Source organism: Hemiscyllium ocellatum, chromosome 30 (genome assembly GCF_020745735.1).
Source record: "Hemiscyllium ocellatum isolate sHemOce1 chromosome 30, sHemOce1.pat.X.cur, whole genome shotgun sequence".
NCBI classification, from domain to species: domain Eukaryota; kingdom Metazoa; phylum Chordata; class Chondrichthyes; order Orectolobiformes; family Hemiscylliidae; genus Hemiscyllium; species Hemiscyllium ocellatum.
Window position 1 is genome coordinate 17,856,037 of NC_083430.1, and position 17,992 is coordinate 17,874,028.

The window sequence follows — 17,992 nt, forward strand, 5'->3', positions numbered from 1 at the left end:
CACAGGTTGGTTTTGGGTAAGTGCCCACCAGACGCACCTCTTTCCCCAAAGTCTACTCCCACTTTTACCCAGCCACTGTATTCCCCTTTTAGAATCATAGAATCCCTACAGTGTGGAAACAGGCCCTACAAGTCCACACCGACCCTCCGAAGAGTAACCCACTCAGAACCATTCCCCTACTACTCTGCACTTACCTTTATCTAATGCATCTAACACATCTCTGAACACTATGGGCAATTTAGCATGGCCAATTGACCTAATCTGCACATCTTTGGAATGTGGGAGGAAACCGGAACACCCAGAGGAAACTCACACAGACACGGGGAGAATGTGCAAACTCTACACAGACAGTCACCCGAGGCTGGAATTGAACCAAGGTCCCTGGCGCTGTGAGAAAGCAGTGTTAGCCATTGAACCACTGTGCCACCCTCAGATGTCTTAAACCTGGTCATGCCCTCCACTCATTCACCTTACTAGCACCTGCCAACCCAGTCAGATTCACCTCTGAATCCTGGAAACTTAACAGAGGCCTATGTGCCCATTTGGCATGGGCAGCTGTTGTAAGGCAAGGTCTCCTTCTATGATAGGGGCTGTTAGTACCTTTAAGCAACTAACATTCTTCTAAAGAGTAAGTTGCTGTAAGGCAGCTATCAGTATGATGGGTCTGCTTGCCACTGCCCTTTCAGATAGAAAGGGATGGTTGGGACAGAGAGGGACAGAAACCACAGTGTCCAGACCCAAACATTCTTTTTAGTATTAGCTTTACACTTAAATCTTCTTCAAAATAATTTTCTACATTTAGGCAGTACATAAATAGGAAAAGTTCAGAGGGATATAGGCCAAATGCAGGCAAGTAGGACTAGTTTAGTTTGGAAACTCTGTCAGCATGGACGATTTGGACCAAAGAATCTGTTGACTGTATTTATTTTTTAATTTCTCACAGCTCAATGTGAATTGAGTGAATGGAGCCCCTGGGGACCATGTACCAAGGGAAGGAAGACATGTGGTTTCAAAAGAGGAACAGAAGTAAGGACCAGGCAGTTGCTCCAAGGACCTTCATCAGAAGACGTGACTTGCCCACCAACCAGAGAGAGCAGACGTTGCACAGTGCAAAGGAAGCCTTGTATGAATGGTAAGTGGCACTAGTAACCAAATTATTCCAAACTGGGTTAACATTGTGGCTAATAATATCATTACACACAACAGTCAGAAGTAATTTCTATAGTTCCAGTGTATGACTACTTTTACATTAAAGGAAGTACTATTTCTTATTTAAGCTCTGACCAAGTTTAATCCTTCTATGGACAAATGAAGCTTTCTTATTTCATCTCATGCAATATACCATTTTATAATACATGAAGCAATACTCGTCACAGGAAAAGTCATATTTAAACATGACAAAACATGCATGAGTATACAAGGATAAATGTGCATTTAATCATCAGATGTACAGAATACCACTGACTGTATGGGCAAAAGAGTTGATACCCAACTCACCCAGTACGCCATTGACTAGTGGGACAGCTGACAGGACTGAATGCCATTTTCCTGTTGCTATGTTTCAAACTAATGTGTTTGAGAATAACCTCAGAGACACAAGGATTCCTGAGTTTGGAGAGTGCAGAGAAAGCTTAATCCAGTGTCTAATCTATTTTGTGTCTGATATAATATCATAAGGAAACATAGAAATTTCTACACTTGATATGTATTGACTGAAGAATACACTTTATTCACCAACATGACCACCTCAGGTAAGGTTTTACAAAGTTCTTCTGTCTCCTCAAAGTTTGCCTCCTCAAAGCTACGTTGAATAAAATTTTGGTTTATCAGCTTTGCCTTTCTTAGGTTAATTTCTAAGGTGACACCTTGAGTAGCAAAAAAGTTCATGCAAGGGAATCATCATGAAAAAGAGCTGGTATTTACTTAGCAGTCAAAAGTGAAGTCACCAGAGTCCCAGAGAACCATAGGATTGCTCTCTCATTAGAGAGAGGTGACTGGTGGTGGTGTAGCCTGAAGGTCGTAATGCCTCAGGCGATGTTGAAAAGGCAGGACCTTTATGAGAACCCCAGCCAGTGTGGGAAGTAGCTCACAATATCACTTACAATATATAATACCTCAGGTATAAGAAACATCCCTGATAATTCACAGACAGTTTTTCTGGAATTCCTTGCCTAAATCCTTTCACCCATCCACCTCCCTTTCCTCCTCAAAACCTTGGATAAACCTTGGTTATCCCTTTATAATATTTATTTATTTGTCCTGACATCAACTTTTTGGCTATCCCTCTGTGAAGCACTACTGGCTTATTTCTCTGTGCTAAATCTGCTACATTTGCAAGCTTTTACAATGTTTAAAACTGTATACAACACTTCATTTTTAATTAAAACTTGCTTTTGAAATAAAAGTGGATCAAAATTTTACAGTGAAAAAAAATGTAAGTGAAATGGTTTCATAAAAATTCACAGTGCCTTAGGATGACAATGAGTACCGGGTAGAGTGATGGTGCAATTAATGCTGTTCCCTCTTGCAACTCATGCCATTACAACAGTATGTTTTAGCCCCATGTTAATTACAGTCCAGCATTTTAGAATGATTAATATGATTGTTTAAGAGCTGGAGATTTTCAGGAGGAAGAGTAATTAGTATATCTTGGCTCTTTCAATCCAAAAGAAATGTACAATGTCCAATCATAGCAGCCAACTGTTTCTGCAGTGATGTCAATTTTTTTGTTTACTTCTACACTTTTTTGGCAAGTTCATTCTGTGTGTTGATTGCTGTTAACTTGAAGAAGGTATTCCTCATCTCAGTGGTACCTTTGCTTTTCACTGGTTGTGCGGGAGTCCGTAACAACGGTGGAAAACCCCAAATTATAGCTGGGCCATTCAGGGTTGTATCAGAAAGCTGTTCTTCACAGAATTGCTACAGTGTAGAAGGAGACCATTTGGCCATTGTGCCTGCACCAGCTTTTCAAATAGGCATCATTACATAGTGTCAATTTCCTGCTTTTTCCATACTCTTACATGCCATTACAAATAATTTCCCAATGCCCTCTTAAATGCCTCCGTTGAATGTGCCTTCATCACATTTCCAGGCAGTGCCTTCCGTACCCTAATTCCTTGCTGTGAAAAAGGCTTTATCTCACATTACCTTTGCTTTCTTTGCATCACTTTAAATCAATACTCTCTCACTCATGAGACCATAAGACATAGAAGCACAAATTAAGCCATTCAGACCAATGGGTCTGCTCCACCATTCAATCATGGGTATATGTTTCTCACCCCAATTCTTCCGCTTTCTCCCCATAACCTTTGATATTCAAGAACCTATCTATTTCAGTCCTAAATATACTCAATAACCTGACCTCTGTGACAATGAATTCCATAGATTCACCACGCTCTGGCTGAAGAAACTTCAGCCTTATCTCAGTTCTAAAAGGTCTTCCATTTATTCTAAGGCTATGTCCTTGGATCCTAGTCTCTCCTACCAATGTTGTTCAATGAACAGCTTCCCCTCATTTAATCTCTCCATCATGTTGAACACTGATCCAATATCTCTTCTCAGCCTTCTCCTCTCCAAGGAGAATAGTTCTAACCTTTCCAAGCTAGCCTCACAACTGAAGTTTCTCATTCCTGAAACTGTTCTGGTACATTGCTTCTGTACACTCTCTAATTCAATAACATCTTTCCTATAATGTGGCATCCACAATACTCTAGCTGAGGTCTAACAGTGTCTTTTACAAATTCATATCACCTAATTGCTCTTGAACTCTGTCACTATTAATACAAATGTAGACATTGTATGTTTCATTAATTGCTTCCTTCACTTGTCCTGCTGCCTTCAGTGGTCAGTGCACATATGCTCTTGCACCCTCTGGAGAGCGTGCCTTCTTTTTTATATTGTCTTTCCTACCAAAGTGCATCACCTTACATTCCCTTGCATTGAACCTTACCAGCTAACCATCCATCCATTCTACCAACTTGTCAGTGTCCTTTTGGAATTCCACACTGTTCTCCACACAGCTTACAATTCTTCCAAGTTTTATGCAATCTACAAACTGTGAAATTGCCTCCTGTGCACCAAGACTCAGCTTATTAATATATATCATGAATACCAATGATTCTTCCTCCAGCCGGAAAACTATCCATTGACCATTACTCTCCATGTTTCTCATTACCCAGCTAATTTTGTATCCATGTTGCCTCTGTGCATTTTATGCCATAACCTACAACCTTCCTCACAAGTCTGTTGTGTGGCACTTTATCAAATATCTTCTGGAAATCCATGTACACCATATTAACAGTATTATTGTGACCGAGCTTTTCCAATGTCTCTTCAAAAAACTCCAGCAAGTTAGTTAAATACAATTTTCCCTTCAGGGATCCATACTGACTCTTCTTAAAAAATCAATATATTTTCATGTGACTAAAAGTTTTATTCGAAATAATTGTTTCAAGAAGGTTCCCCAGTTTAGCTGACTGATCTATAATTATTAGGATTACTTTTACTGCCTTTCCTGATGAAGACTGTAATGTTTGCAATTCTCAAGTCTGGCATCTGTCCTGAGTCCAGGAGAGAATGAAAGATTATGGCCAGTTCATTGAAAGGTTATTAGAAATCACTTGGAGGTTGAATGAGTTGAACATGTCAACACGATGCTGATAGATTTATATCATTGCACAGGGAAGGGATGTGTAATATCAAGAGAAGTCAGGGGTGCAATAGTAATGTTATTAGATGAGTAATCCTGAGGTCTGGGCTAAGGCTTGGGGTCATGGATTCAAATCCTACCATGGAAGCTGGTGGGATTTACACTCAATTAATAAAATTTGGAATTGAAAGCTAGTCTCAGCAATCATCGATTATTGTAAAAGTCCATCTGGCTGATTGATTCCCTGTAGCAAAGGGCATCAGTAGCCTTTACCTGGTTTGCCTTATAGGTGAACTCTGGACCCACAGCAACATGGCTGCCCGTGAAAAGGCCTCAGAAAGATATTCAATTCATGGGCAATTAAGGATGGGTAACAATTCCTAGTTTCAGCCAAGACCAGGATGTGAACATAGAAGGTATAGTTAGTAAGTTTGCAGATGACACCAAAATTGGAGGTGCAGTGGACAGCGCAGAAGGTTACCTCAGATTACAACAGGATCTTATGAGAGGAGCCAATGGGCTGAGGAGTGGCAGATGGAGTTTAATTTAGATAAATGTGAGGTGCTGCATTTTGGAGAAGTGATACAGAGCAGTACTTATACACTTAATGATAAGGTCCTAGGGACGGTTGCTGAGTGTTTCGTGGGGTATTGGCATCAGTTTTGGAATCGAGGGTTGGGGGCAGAGGGGGTGGGGTGGGGGGAGAATCTGCTCCATTGGAAAGGTCTCCACCTGAAACGACCCAGAACCAGTGTTTTAGTGAAAAGGACAAATAGAGTGGTCAGTAGGATTTTAAACTTCTGAGTCAGGAGGGAAGGGAAAGTGAAAGCAACAGGGAGTATGGAGTTAAATGGAAAGATAAGCAGTAGGATAGCATGTGTACAGGTGGGTTTAAGCTCAAGGCAGACTAGGAATGCAGCAAAAAGGATGCATAACTTAGGAATTCTTATGATTTATGATACCTCTACTAATGATAAGAAAGTTAGCATTAAGGCACTTTACCTGAATGCTTGTAGTATTCATAACAAAGTAGATGAATTCATGGCTCAAATCATCAGGAATGATTATGATGTGGTAGGCATCACAGAGACTTGGTTGCAGGGAGTTCAGGACTGGCCATTAAACATCCAAGGATTTACATTTTATCAAAAAGATAGGGAGGTGGGAAAAGGGCTCAGAGTTGCCTTGTTAGTTAAGAATGAAATTAAATCTATGGATCTGAATGATGTAGTGTCAGATGATGTGGAGTCTGTGTGGGTGGAGTTGAGGAACCACAAAGGCAAAAAAACCATAATGGGAATTATGTACAGACCTCCCAACAGTGGTCAGGACCAGGGGTGCTAGATACACTGTAAAATAGATAGGGCATGTCAGAAAGGCAAGGTCATGGTGATTATGGGAGACATCAATGTGCAGATGGACTGAGTGAATAATGTTACAGGTGGACCCAAAGAAAGGGAATTCATGGAATGCTGACAGGATGGCTTTTTGGAACAGCTTGTGATGGAGCCCACAAGGGAACAGGCTACTCTGGACTTCGTTCTATGTAATGAGCCAGACTGTATAAAAGATCTTAAAGTAAGGGAACACTTAGGAGGAAGCAATCATAATTTATTAAAGTTCAGTCTGCAATTTGATAGAGAGAAGGCAAAGTCAGATGTAATGGTGTTAGAGTTAAATAAAGGTAATTGCTGGGTCATGAAAGACGACTGGAAGCAGAGCCTTGCGGGGAAGACAGTAGAGCAAAAATGGCAGGAGTTTCTGGGTGTAATTGAAGACACAATGCAGAGGTCCATTCCAAAGAAAAGAAAGATTCTCAGTGGTGGTGATGGTGGGGGGTGGTTAGATAGCCATGGCTGACAAAGGAAGTCAGGAAATGTATCAAAGAAAAAGAGAGAGCCTATAAAGTGGCCAACAGCACTGGGAAATCAGGAAATTAGGAAGACTACAAAAAGAAACAGAGGATAACAATGAGAGAAATAAGGAAGGAGAGGATCAAATATAAAGGTAAGCTAGCCAGTAATATTAGAAGTGATCGTAAAAGTTTCTTTCAATACATAAGAAACAAACGAGAGGCAAAAGTAGACATTGGACTGCTCCAAATTGATGCTAGAAGGCTAGTGCTAGGAGATAAAGAAATAGCTGAAGAACTTAATAAGTACTTTGCCTCAGTCTTCACATTGGAAGACAGGAGTAATATCCCAACAATTAAGGAGAGTTTGGGGCAGAGTTGAGTATAGTAGCCACTACAAAAGAGAAAGTACTAGAAAAGCTAAAAGGTGGAAAAATTGATAAATCTCCTGGCCCCAATGAGCTACATCCTAGAGTTCTGAGGGAGGTGGCTGAGGAAATAGCGAAGGCGTTGGTTGAGATCTTGCAAAAGGCTCTGGAATCAGGGAAAGTCCCAGATGATTGGAAACTTGCTATTGTAACCCCCTTGTTCAAGAAAGAATCAAGACAAAAGATGGAAAATTTTAGGCTGATTAGCCTAACCTCAGTTGTTGGTAAAATTCTAGAATCCATTATAAAGGATGAGATTTCTAAATTCTTGGAAGTGCAGGGTCAGATTGATTTCAGCATGGATTTAGTAAGGGGAGGTCGTGCCTGACAAGCCTGTTCAAATTCTTTGAGGTGGTAACAAGTGGGTTAGACCAGGGAAACCCAATGGATGTTATCTATCTAGACTTCCACAAGGCCTTTGATAAGGTGCTTCACAGGAGGCTGCTGAATAAGGTGAGAGCCCATGGTATTCGAGGTGAGCGACTGGCATGGATTGAGGATTGGCTGTCTGACAGAAGGCAGAGAGTTGGGATAAAAGGTTCTTTTTCGGAATGGTAGCCGCTGACAAGTGGTGTCTCTCAGGGTTCAGAGTTGGAGCCGCAGCTGTTCACTTTATACATTAATGATCTGGATGAAGGGACTGGGGCATTCTGGCAAAGTTTGCCAATGATGCGAAGTTAAGTGGACAGGCAGGTAGTACTGAGGATGTAGGGAAGCTGCAGAAAGATTTAGAGTGTTTAGGACAGTGATCCAGGAAATGGCTGATGAAATTCAACCTGAGCAAATGTGAGGTCTTGCACTTTGGATAAAAGAACACAGGCATGGACTATTTTCTAAACAGTGAGAAAAATCATAAAACTAAAGTACAAAGGGATCTGGGGTGCTAGTCCAGGATTCTCTCAAGGTTAACTTGCAGGTTGAGTCTGTGATTAAGAAAGCGAATGTAATGTTGTCATTTATCTCAAGAGGGTTGAAATATAAAAACAGCGATGTGCTTCTGAGACTTATTAAACCTCTAGTTAGATCCCATTTGGAGTACTGTGTCCAATTTTGAGCCCCACACCTCAGGAAGGAAGTACTGGCACTGGAGCGTGTCCAGCAGAGATTCACACAGATGATCCCTGGAATGGTCAGCTGAACATAGGATGAATGGCTGAGGATCCTGGGATTGTATTCATTAGCATTTAAAAGGTTGAGGGGAGATCTAATAGAAACTTACAAGATAATGCATGGCTTAGAAAGGGTGGACGCTGGAAAGTTATTTCTGTTAGGTGGGGAGACTAGGACCCGTGGGCACATCCTTAGAATTAGAGGGGGTCAACTTAGAATGCAAATGAGGAGACATTTCTTCAGCCAGAGAGTGGAAGGCCTGTGGAATTCATTGCCACAGAGCACAGTGGAGGCTGGGATATTAAATGTCTTCAAGGCAGAGATTGATAAATTCTTGATCTCTCAAAGAATTAAGGGCTACGGGGACAGTGCAGATAAGTGGAGTTGAATTGCCCATCAGCCATGATTAAATGGCTGACTGGACTTGATGGGCTGAATGGCCTGACTTCCATTTCTATATCTTATGTCTTATGGTCTTATTAACAAAGAGACCTTGGAGTGCAGGTACATTGCTCCTTGAAAGTAGAGTCGCAGGTAGATAGGATAGTGAAGAAGGTATTTGGTATGCTTTCCTTTATTGGTCAGAGCATTGACTACAGGAGTTGAGAGGTCATGTTACAGCTGTACAGGACATTATTTGGCCACTTCTCGAATATTGTGAGCAATTCTGGTCTCCTTCCTATCTGAAAGATATTGTGATACTTGAAAGGGTTCAGAAAAGATTTCTAAAGAGGATTGGAGGATTTGAGCTATAAGGGGAGGTTGAAAAGGCTGGAGCTGTTTTCCCTGGAGTGTCGGAGGCTGAGGGGTGACCTTACAGAGGTTTACAAAATCATGAAGGGCATAGATAGGATAAACAGACAAGGCCTTTTCCTTGGGGTGGGCGGGTCCAGAACTAGAGGGTTAAGGTTTAGGGTGGGAGGGGAAAGATATAAAAGGGACCTCACAGGAAACCTTTTCACACAGAGGGTGTTATGTGTATGGAATGAGCTGCCAGAGGAAGTGGTGGAGGCTAGTACAATTGCAACATTGAAAAGACATCTGGATGAGTATATGAATAGGAAGAGTTTAGAGGGATATGGGCCAGGTGCTGGCAAATGGAAATAGATTAGATTAGAATAACTGGTCAACATGGATGAGTTGGACCGAAGGGTCTGATTCCGTGCTGTAATTCTCTTTGACTCTCTAATTGTTGGTCACACCAGCAATGCTCACATCTGAAAATAATGAAAAGACAGTTGTGCATGATCAAATTAAAAGGTGGAATAGGCTTGATAGACACCTGTTCCAATCTTTCTGACAAGTGTTTACCAGTAAAAAGTGAGGTCTGCAGATGCTGGAGATCAGAGCTGAAAATGTGTTGCTGGTTAAAGCACAGCAGGTTAGGCAGCATCAAAGGAACAGGAAATTCGATGTTTCAGGCCAGAGCCCTTCATCAGGAAAGGGTTGATGATTCCTGGTGAAGGGCTCTGGCCCGAAACGTCGAATTTCCTGTTCCTTGGATGCTGCCTAACCTGCTGTGCTTTAACCAGCAACACATTTTCAGCAAGTGTTTATCAGTATCCAATTTCACCCTCCATTTATTGAAATCAGTTTACAGGTTCCTGCCTGTTTCTCATATTCTACATCCCAGTGATATAAAGGTTAGAGATAAGGTTAGGGTGTCCCATCCATCTATGATTGACTTGGAAACAGGTTTTACATCCAATGAAGGATGACAAGCAAGTTCTCAAAGCCAATCAGAGCCTATGAAGCCTCAACTATGTGATGTCATCTCCTATAGGCCTCGAAGGTACAAGATTCAAAAGATTCTCCACTCTCCAGGTGAAGAAATTCCTCCTCATCTCAGTCTTAAATGGTTTGCTTCTATTTTTTCTGAGATTATGACCCTAGTTCTAGACTCACCAGTCAAGGGAACATGAAATCCATCCTGTTTCATCCTGGAAGTATTTTATAAGTTTCCATGTGATAATCTCTAATTCTTTGAAACCCTCGAGAGCACAGGCCTACATTTTTCAATCTCTCCTTATAAAATAGTTCAGCATTCACAGGGATTAGTCTGGTAAACATGCATTCCATTCACTTTCTAGCAAATCCATCCTTCCTGATATAAGGGGACCAAAACTGCTCCACCATCCACTGCATACATTCTCACCAAAGCTCTATACATATGTAACAAGACACCCTTTACATGTCCACACAAATCCCGTTGTGATAAAGGCCAGCATATCATTTGCCTTCATTGGTGGCTCTTGCACCCATATGCTTGCTTTTAGAGATTCATCAACAAAAACACCCAGATGCCTTTCAACACTGATATGTCCTAACCTCTCACTATCTATGAAATTTTCTGCTTTCTGTTTTCTCTACCAAGGGGGATAATGCCACGCTTACTCATGTTAGATTATATCTGCCATGTAATTGCCAATTCATTTAACCAATCTAGTTTCTCTTGAAGCCTCCTTGGATCTTCCTGACGCACATGCTCACAAAGCTTTATGTTGTGACAATTGTAAGTTTGGAAAATGAATTACATAATGAGGTGAATTGTACTCTACAACTAGAACATGGTTTCAAACGCCGGTAAAATACTTTAAAATATCTTCACTAATACCTCCGAGGGAAAGGAAATCTGCCTTACCTGTCTGAGATTTCTGCGCTATAATAAGCAATTGACTCAGGTCAAATAGAGATGGACAAAAGTTGCCATTTTGCCGGTGTTCCCCATTTCAAGAAGAAACATGTTAATATTACATCAATTTGAAGGAGATTTGATGACAAGGTTGATTCAGAGCGATAGTTTGAAACAGATGTCCTTTGTGTGATAATACAATGGCTGTTGCATTTTGTGAGTTGTTGCTCTATATTTCTCACCAAAAGATAAACATTTTTAGCTTAATATTAAACATAACAAGGTCTATGATTTTTATGTATGTTGACTGCTCGGCAAAATCGAATTCTATCGCTGTTTTGGCGAGGTGACGGCTGGGAACAAGCGTAGGTCGAAGGGTCAAAAGGGAAGTTCTGAATAGCTGAAATTTCATTCTGTCTTCTCCCACCCAAAGTATATAAATGCATTATTTCTGCTGTTATGTGTAAGGTCAAAACTCCTCCTTAACAATTTATGGGATGTTAGCAAAGAAATTGCTTTTGTCAGGGTTCCTCATGGAAAACACTTAACTCTGTTACTGACAATAGTGGGGCCAGTAACAAGGTTTGTTATGGCGAGAGGCCCTTATTGATAGGTCACTGGGTGTACATGTACTTTAGCAAGTATGCAGTACAGCACCAGGCATGAGATGTTAGGACTTTCCAGTGTTGTTTTTCTCATTCCTTTTGGCATTAGTTTATGAACTCGCTTTTAATATTCACAAAAAGTCAAAATTTAAGACTGTTATATTCAACAAGTAGTGTTGATGAGAAATAACAGTCAACATTTCTTCCACATGTGAACTGTTTGGATTTTTTCCTGGTTACGCACGTATGAGAGAAAAAACAAATCACTCAAAATCACAAGATATGTGTCAGTTATAGAATCTGTCAATTACCCTTTCACAAAGTTGGCACCCCTTGCATTTGTTGGGAGTTCTATAGGTTAACACTTTAATAGATTTATTTTTTGCTTAATTTTTCTCTGGAGTAAACAACTTGTGGTATATCTGATACACACAGAGGCTGCATTTACCCACTTTAATGTAATGGCTGGACTAATAGGTACTTGTTAGAAATAAGTAGAATAAACATTTGTGAGATTTTCTTCTGAGTAACCTGGGACCGTTGTTACATGTTTGCGTACAAGTAAAGAATCGATTTAGGGGAAATGCATCTTTAGATAGGAAATGAAACTTGTCAAACCCCTGTCGATCTCCTCACTTTTAAATCCTATGTCAATATTTCATGCAGAGTTAATGTTCTCCCACTGCACTGAATAATAAAACTTACTCGAAAAAGAGTATCTCTTCATTTATTTTATTATTGTTTTGGATTTCGTGCTATAAGAAAAGAAATTGGCACGCTTGCCTACATAATAAGGGTTGCTGTACATTGAAGTAATTTGTCAATAGTGAATAATTGATGTGTTTTTGAGATTTAATATGGCATTGTCTATCAGTCCATCTTTTCAAATATAATGATTAAGGTAAATTGATATCATTCCCTACACCCACTGAACCCAATTTTTATTCATTGTCAGGAAGAAAGAGAGAGGAGAGGGGTGTGGTGTGAGGGAGCTTTTAGAAACTTACAAGGAACCTTTGTCCACACATTCAGCTGAAATTAGCCCAAAGGATGCCTTAACATTTCTTTTACGAAGTTCCTGTTTGCTAAACTGGCAGGCTGGCTACACATTGGACAGCCATCATTTAGGTCTAAGATCATGAAGAGCTGGATAAGTTGGACATTGAGGAAGGATGCTGTTTAGACATAAAACTGAAAAAAGCTGCAGATGCTGAAAATCTGAGACAAAAACAGAAATTACTGGAAAAACTCAGTAGGTCTGGCAGTGTCTGTGGAGAGAAAGCAGGGTTAACAGTTCAAGTCCAATGAGGCTTCTTCTGAATTGTTCTGAATTCTTGTCTCCACAGATGCTGCCTGACCTGCTGAGTTTTTTTCAGCAATTTCTGCTTTTTTTTGGCATTTAGACATGATTTGATTGAACATCTTGGAGGAGTCAATCATCTCGGGTGAAGGAGGGAGGAGGTAAAATGAGAAATCATGGCTGCACAGCAGTTGGGCAATCACAGTAGTAATAATGTGGTGAGGTTAGGGGAAAGGCATTTAGTTATGTGGAAAGTATCTTGTTGGGCCTGGATGAAAAACTCCTGCTCCTTCTTACCCATAAGCAATGCAAGAAAAAAACACTTACCTTATGAATGCAGCCATTGTTCTCTTTAGGTTGCTATCAGATTCAGCAATCCAGAAGTTAATGTACAGAGATCAGAGGATGCCTACAAGCAGCACTCACGCGATGCGGTGTACGTATGTGGCCAGGAGAGATAAGGAGGGGTAATTTTCAGAATAAAGAAACACAATTCAGCAAACAGACTATGAGCAGCAAATAGAAATTAAAGCAAAAGGGAATATCTTGTTCCTTTCACCCTTTAGGAATGTTGGATTCTATGCGTTAAAGATGGAAATACAATTAAAATTTCGACATAATGCATCCTTAATTAATTTTAAACAAAACAGAAAATGTGAGGAAAGTTCAGTATGTGTGGAGAGAGAAACATTATGTTTTTGACAGAGAGAAAAACAATAAAGTTATGCATAATTTTATCCAGTGTTCCAGGGAAACCAGGAAGATCTAGGTCATCTGAAGATATGGATTCTGAAGAAGAATGGTTGACCACAAAATGTTAACTCTGTTTTTCTCTTCATGTGTGCTGCCAGACCAACTGAGCTTTAATGCTTGAATTGCCTCCTGAGAGGAAATTGCTCACTGGCCCTCCTGACCTCTTTTCCAATAAAACTTAAAGTTTAGAGGCAGCTCAGAATCCAATTTGACATCAATTTATTTTGCCTTCACAAATGCTCCTGACCTAACTGTCCCTGGGGGGAATTGGGGAAGGATGTAAGATGTACAGTGAAGAGGGTGGTAAAGAATTTCTGCATGATACAGAACTGTTGAAAAGAAAGATAATTGAATTAAATCTCATATGAAGAAATCAGATCCACTTGGATTGAAAGGAAAACGAGAGAAAACATAGATGGAGTGTTATATTATGATAAAAAAGGTTGAAGAGCAGAAACTTGAATCGTAGACACACAAATTCTTTAGGCTGCAATTAGAATACAAGTCATTTCAGAAGTTTAAGTGAAGTCAAAACCACAAGCTGGAAACTGAAAGAAAGGTACTTGGGCAATCTCGATGATTTGAGGCATCAATTAGGTGTATTGAGATCTAGAGAAAAGAAGATTAGGCAATAAAGAAGATGTTTGAAACTGTGGATAAGGTACAGAAACAAAAACTATTTTCAATGGTTGGCAAGTTGGTAACTTTAGGGCCCCACTTCAAAGCCTGAATGGATAAATACCTCTTACGTATAGCATTGCTGAAAACACCATACCAGAAAAAGAAATGGAAACAAAATTTAGAAACACTTTTAAAAACAGGAAGAATACTTCCTAGAAAAGGAGAATGATTGAAAATGTATGGAGAAAGAGGAGAACAACTGCGAGCTTATTCAGAGAATCAAAGCAAACACCTCTCTGCTGTTTGTCTTGGTTTTCCTATCCAGTCATTATTTAACTGATGTGGAGGTGAGTACACACCATTGCCTTCCTAGAGTCATAGAATCATAGAGATGTACAGCACAGAAACAGACCCTTCAATCCAACTTGTCCATGCTGACCAGTCCCACTTGCCAGCACCTGGCCCATATCCCTCTAAACCCTTCCTACACACACACCTATCCAAATGTTTTTCAAATATTGCAATTGTATGAGCTTCTACCACTTCCACTGGCAGCTCATTCCATACACGCACTACTCTCTGTGTGAAAAGTTGCCCCTTAGGTCTTTTTTATATCTTTCCCCTCTCACTCTAAACCTATACCCTCTAGTTCTGGACTCTCCCATCCAAGGGAAAATACTTTGTCTATTTATCCTTTCCATGGCCCTCATGATTTTATAAACCTCTACAAGGTCACCCCTCAGCCTCATGCTCCAGGGAAAACAACGCCAGCCTATTCAACCTCTCCTGCAGCTCAAATCCTCCAACCCTGGCAACATCCTTGTAAATTGTTTCTGAATCCTTTCAAGTTTCACAACATCCTTCTGAGAGGAAGGAGACCAGAATTGCATGCAATATTCCAACAGTGGCCTAACCAATGACCTGTACATCCGCAACATGACCTCCCAACTCCTGTACTCAAGACTCTGACCAATAAAGGAAAGCATACCAAACGCCTTCTTCACTATCCTATCTACCTGCGACTCCACTTTCAAGTAGCTATGAACCTGCACTCCAAGGTCTCTTTGTTCAGCAACACTCCCTAGGACCTTACCATTAAGTGTATAAGTCCTGCTAAAATTTGCTTTCCCAAAATGCAGCACCTCGCATTTATCTAAATTCTCAGCCCATTATACTTATTTTATTTAGTTCTTGTCAAGTTACAGTCAGGGGGACCCTGCTGTCATATCATTTGCTGCATAATCCTTGCTGCAACTTTGTTTATTTGTTTGTTTAGTGATCAGAAAACCATGTGCATGCCTGATGCACAGGTTTTAATCAAATTCTGATGGGTTTCAACAATATTCATGGTAACTATTTGATTCTGCATTCTATCCATCTGTGAGCAAAAAAAGACACAGCCTTAACAGTTTCGCCTTTGGACTAGAAAACTAGCAAGCACTCAAATTGTTTGAACAGTGAGGATGAAAATCGCAGCAGAGAAATAGAAATGTAGTGGGTAATGGATGCAACTGAAATTCTCAAGCGAAAAGTTGAAGTGACATAACATGATACCATATAGCGTTCAGATTGGTTCTTGCACAATTGAACTAAAAGTCAGGTAGCATGTTATGTTTGGAAGCTTAGGTTGTAACTGTGCTAACTGTACAAAACTAAAGTGGCTGGAAAGAAAATGACTATTGGCATTTTGCATTTTCTAATAATGTGGAAGGTATTTGGCAAAAAATGTCCTGATGTTGTGCCATCCTAATCCTCCTTTTCAGAAAGGATTGATTCCTTGCTGACAGATTTGTTACTATCTGAAGCCTTTCTCAACCAATTGTATTTTGCATAATAACCCACAGTTACTATGAGCTGCCTGAAATTTCAAAGGAGGAATTGCAATCACGCACACACACACAAATTTAAACATGGGGTAACCAGAAAGCAAACAGGAGCCTAGGGATTCCCCATTCTATAACCAAGGGTTGATGAGTTCATTTGTACATGCTGACACTATTTTTCTTGCAGCCTGACACCTTCCTGATCTGTATATGATAATGCAAGGCCATAAGAAATAGGAGCAGGAAGTAGGCCATTTGGCTGCCAGCCATTCAGTATAATCCTGGCTGATCTCAACACCATTTGCCCTAATAACCTTCGACTCCTTTACCCATTGTCAATCAAACATCTGACAACTTAGCCTTGAATTTATTCAATGACTTAGTCTTCATTGCTCTCTGGGAAGAGAATTCCAAAGACCTTCTGAGACAATAAGTTTCTCTTTATCTCTGTTTTAAATGGAAAACCCCTTGTGTCGAAGTGTTTACCCTTATCTCTAGATTCTACTACGTGGAGAATAAATATCTTCTCAACAGTTAACATGCCTTCAAAATCTTATCTGTTCCAATAAGATTATCTTTAGTCCTCTATAAATCAGTTCTTCAGGGCTTAATTCATTCTATTTTATATTTTCTTTCCCCTCATTCCAGTTTTCTTGGTCTCAGTAAAACACTTCATCCATGGTTCAAAAAATGGAAATTCATATACTTGATGTCCTAACAAGGATGAGTTTAAAATAATGAGCATCATTTTGAAATACATTGTGTCCAGGATTGAGAGATTGGTATGGATGCCTAAAGTGGTCTCCTGTTAAACAGGTGCATGTGTTATTCGATGAAACTAGGAATATTGGAAAAAAGTACAAAGAGAAATACAATTCGTAGTCATCTAACACAAGGCATTGAAAAGAAAGATCTATGTAACTCCCATCCTGAGAAAATAAATTGTTAGGAAAACTTTGTGTAATATATTATATGTTATTCTTATCACTCCTCATCCTTTTATTTTGGTGGCATTCCTTGAGTTGTTATTGTAAACGCAATCTGAAGAAATTCTGCAGAATGTTTGAAAGCAAATATAATCTGTTTTGACTAATAAAGTGTTTGCTGTGATTATAGCAAAGCAGTTTCAAGATAGGATTGTCCCACTTTGTATCAAAGTACATAATTCCTCCTGCTGCCATTTCAATCACTCTCCTGGTCTTTTGCTGATCCAGCTAATAAACTCTCCAGCATTTATTTAGTAAGAAACTATCCTGCTTCTGTGGAATCACTTCTGACTAAATTTATAAAGGAATCCTTCAAATACATTTGAACTGTAGTTATTTATGATATACATGAAAAATGAATCATATAGCCTTTAGATTTTGGACTTTATAAATCACACTGACTACAAATATGGTATATTAAGAATAGCAGTGATTACAGCACTGAAACCAGAATATATTTGGTATGTGGTAGAAGGATAAAAGAACAGGGTGAACACTTTTTTTTCCCTGACATGAAGAGGATAAAGATCAATATGGGGATTGGATTTTCATCTGTGCTGACTAGATGGTGATCTTGTCGTGGACTTCCGCCTTTATAGAATCTGCCTGATTCTCATTATGCTGAAGCAATTGAATCAAAATTAGTGGAGTCCTGTAAAGGGTATTCTAATGAATCATATTATCACCCAGGCAGTGATGATCTAAGTGTACCCACTGATTCCTCAGTTGGAAGAACTGAGTTCTTTTTGTTGTAATTTCTGTGTTGAAGACACTGCTTGATTCTTCAACTTGTTCTGGTGTAGTCCAGGTGGCTGCAGCTAATCAATTCCATCCCATTCATAATCTCTGATCATTTCAGCTTATATCAAGCTTCTTGAATATCAACCAGCCTTCAGCTATTATGGCCCTGGCTTTGAGCCAGGTTGATAATGACCCTTCACTCAGAAACTTCCTAGGTCGCAAGGGATGGTCTTGAGAAATTCAACTTTTGTTTTAGGTAAAACCTTAGGTTTAGTCTGTTGCATGTCTCAAGCCTTCCATCTCCCCTCTTCATTTCGCTTTGTTTGTCCTCCAATTTCTGTTTATCGTGCAAATAATGGGCTCGTTCAGCCTTGATTGTATAATGCAGCTTATCTGGCTGTCCTTTCAGCTGTATGAATTCCTCAGAAGCTAACATAATTAGTTCCAAACGTTAGTCATAACATCAAACGCATTTCCTCTCCTATGTAATGGG

General features: G+C 39.9%; 1 protein-coding gene across 1 annotated transcript in view; it reads left to right on the forward strand.

Moving 5' to 3' along the window:
* rspo1 (R-spondin 1) overlaps positions 1 to 17,992 on the forward strand; it is a 204,727-nt gene that overhangs the window by 129,306 nt on the left and 57,429 nt on the right. The window contains exon 5 of the mRNA XM_060847341.1: positions 944 to 1,132. Coding sequence (XP_060703324.1) covers positions 944 to 1,132 — 189 coding nt within the window. The remainder of the gene's footprint in view (positions 1 to 943; positions 1,133 to 17,992) is intronic.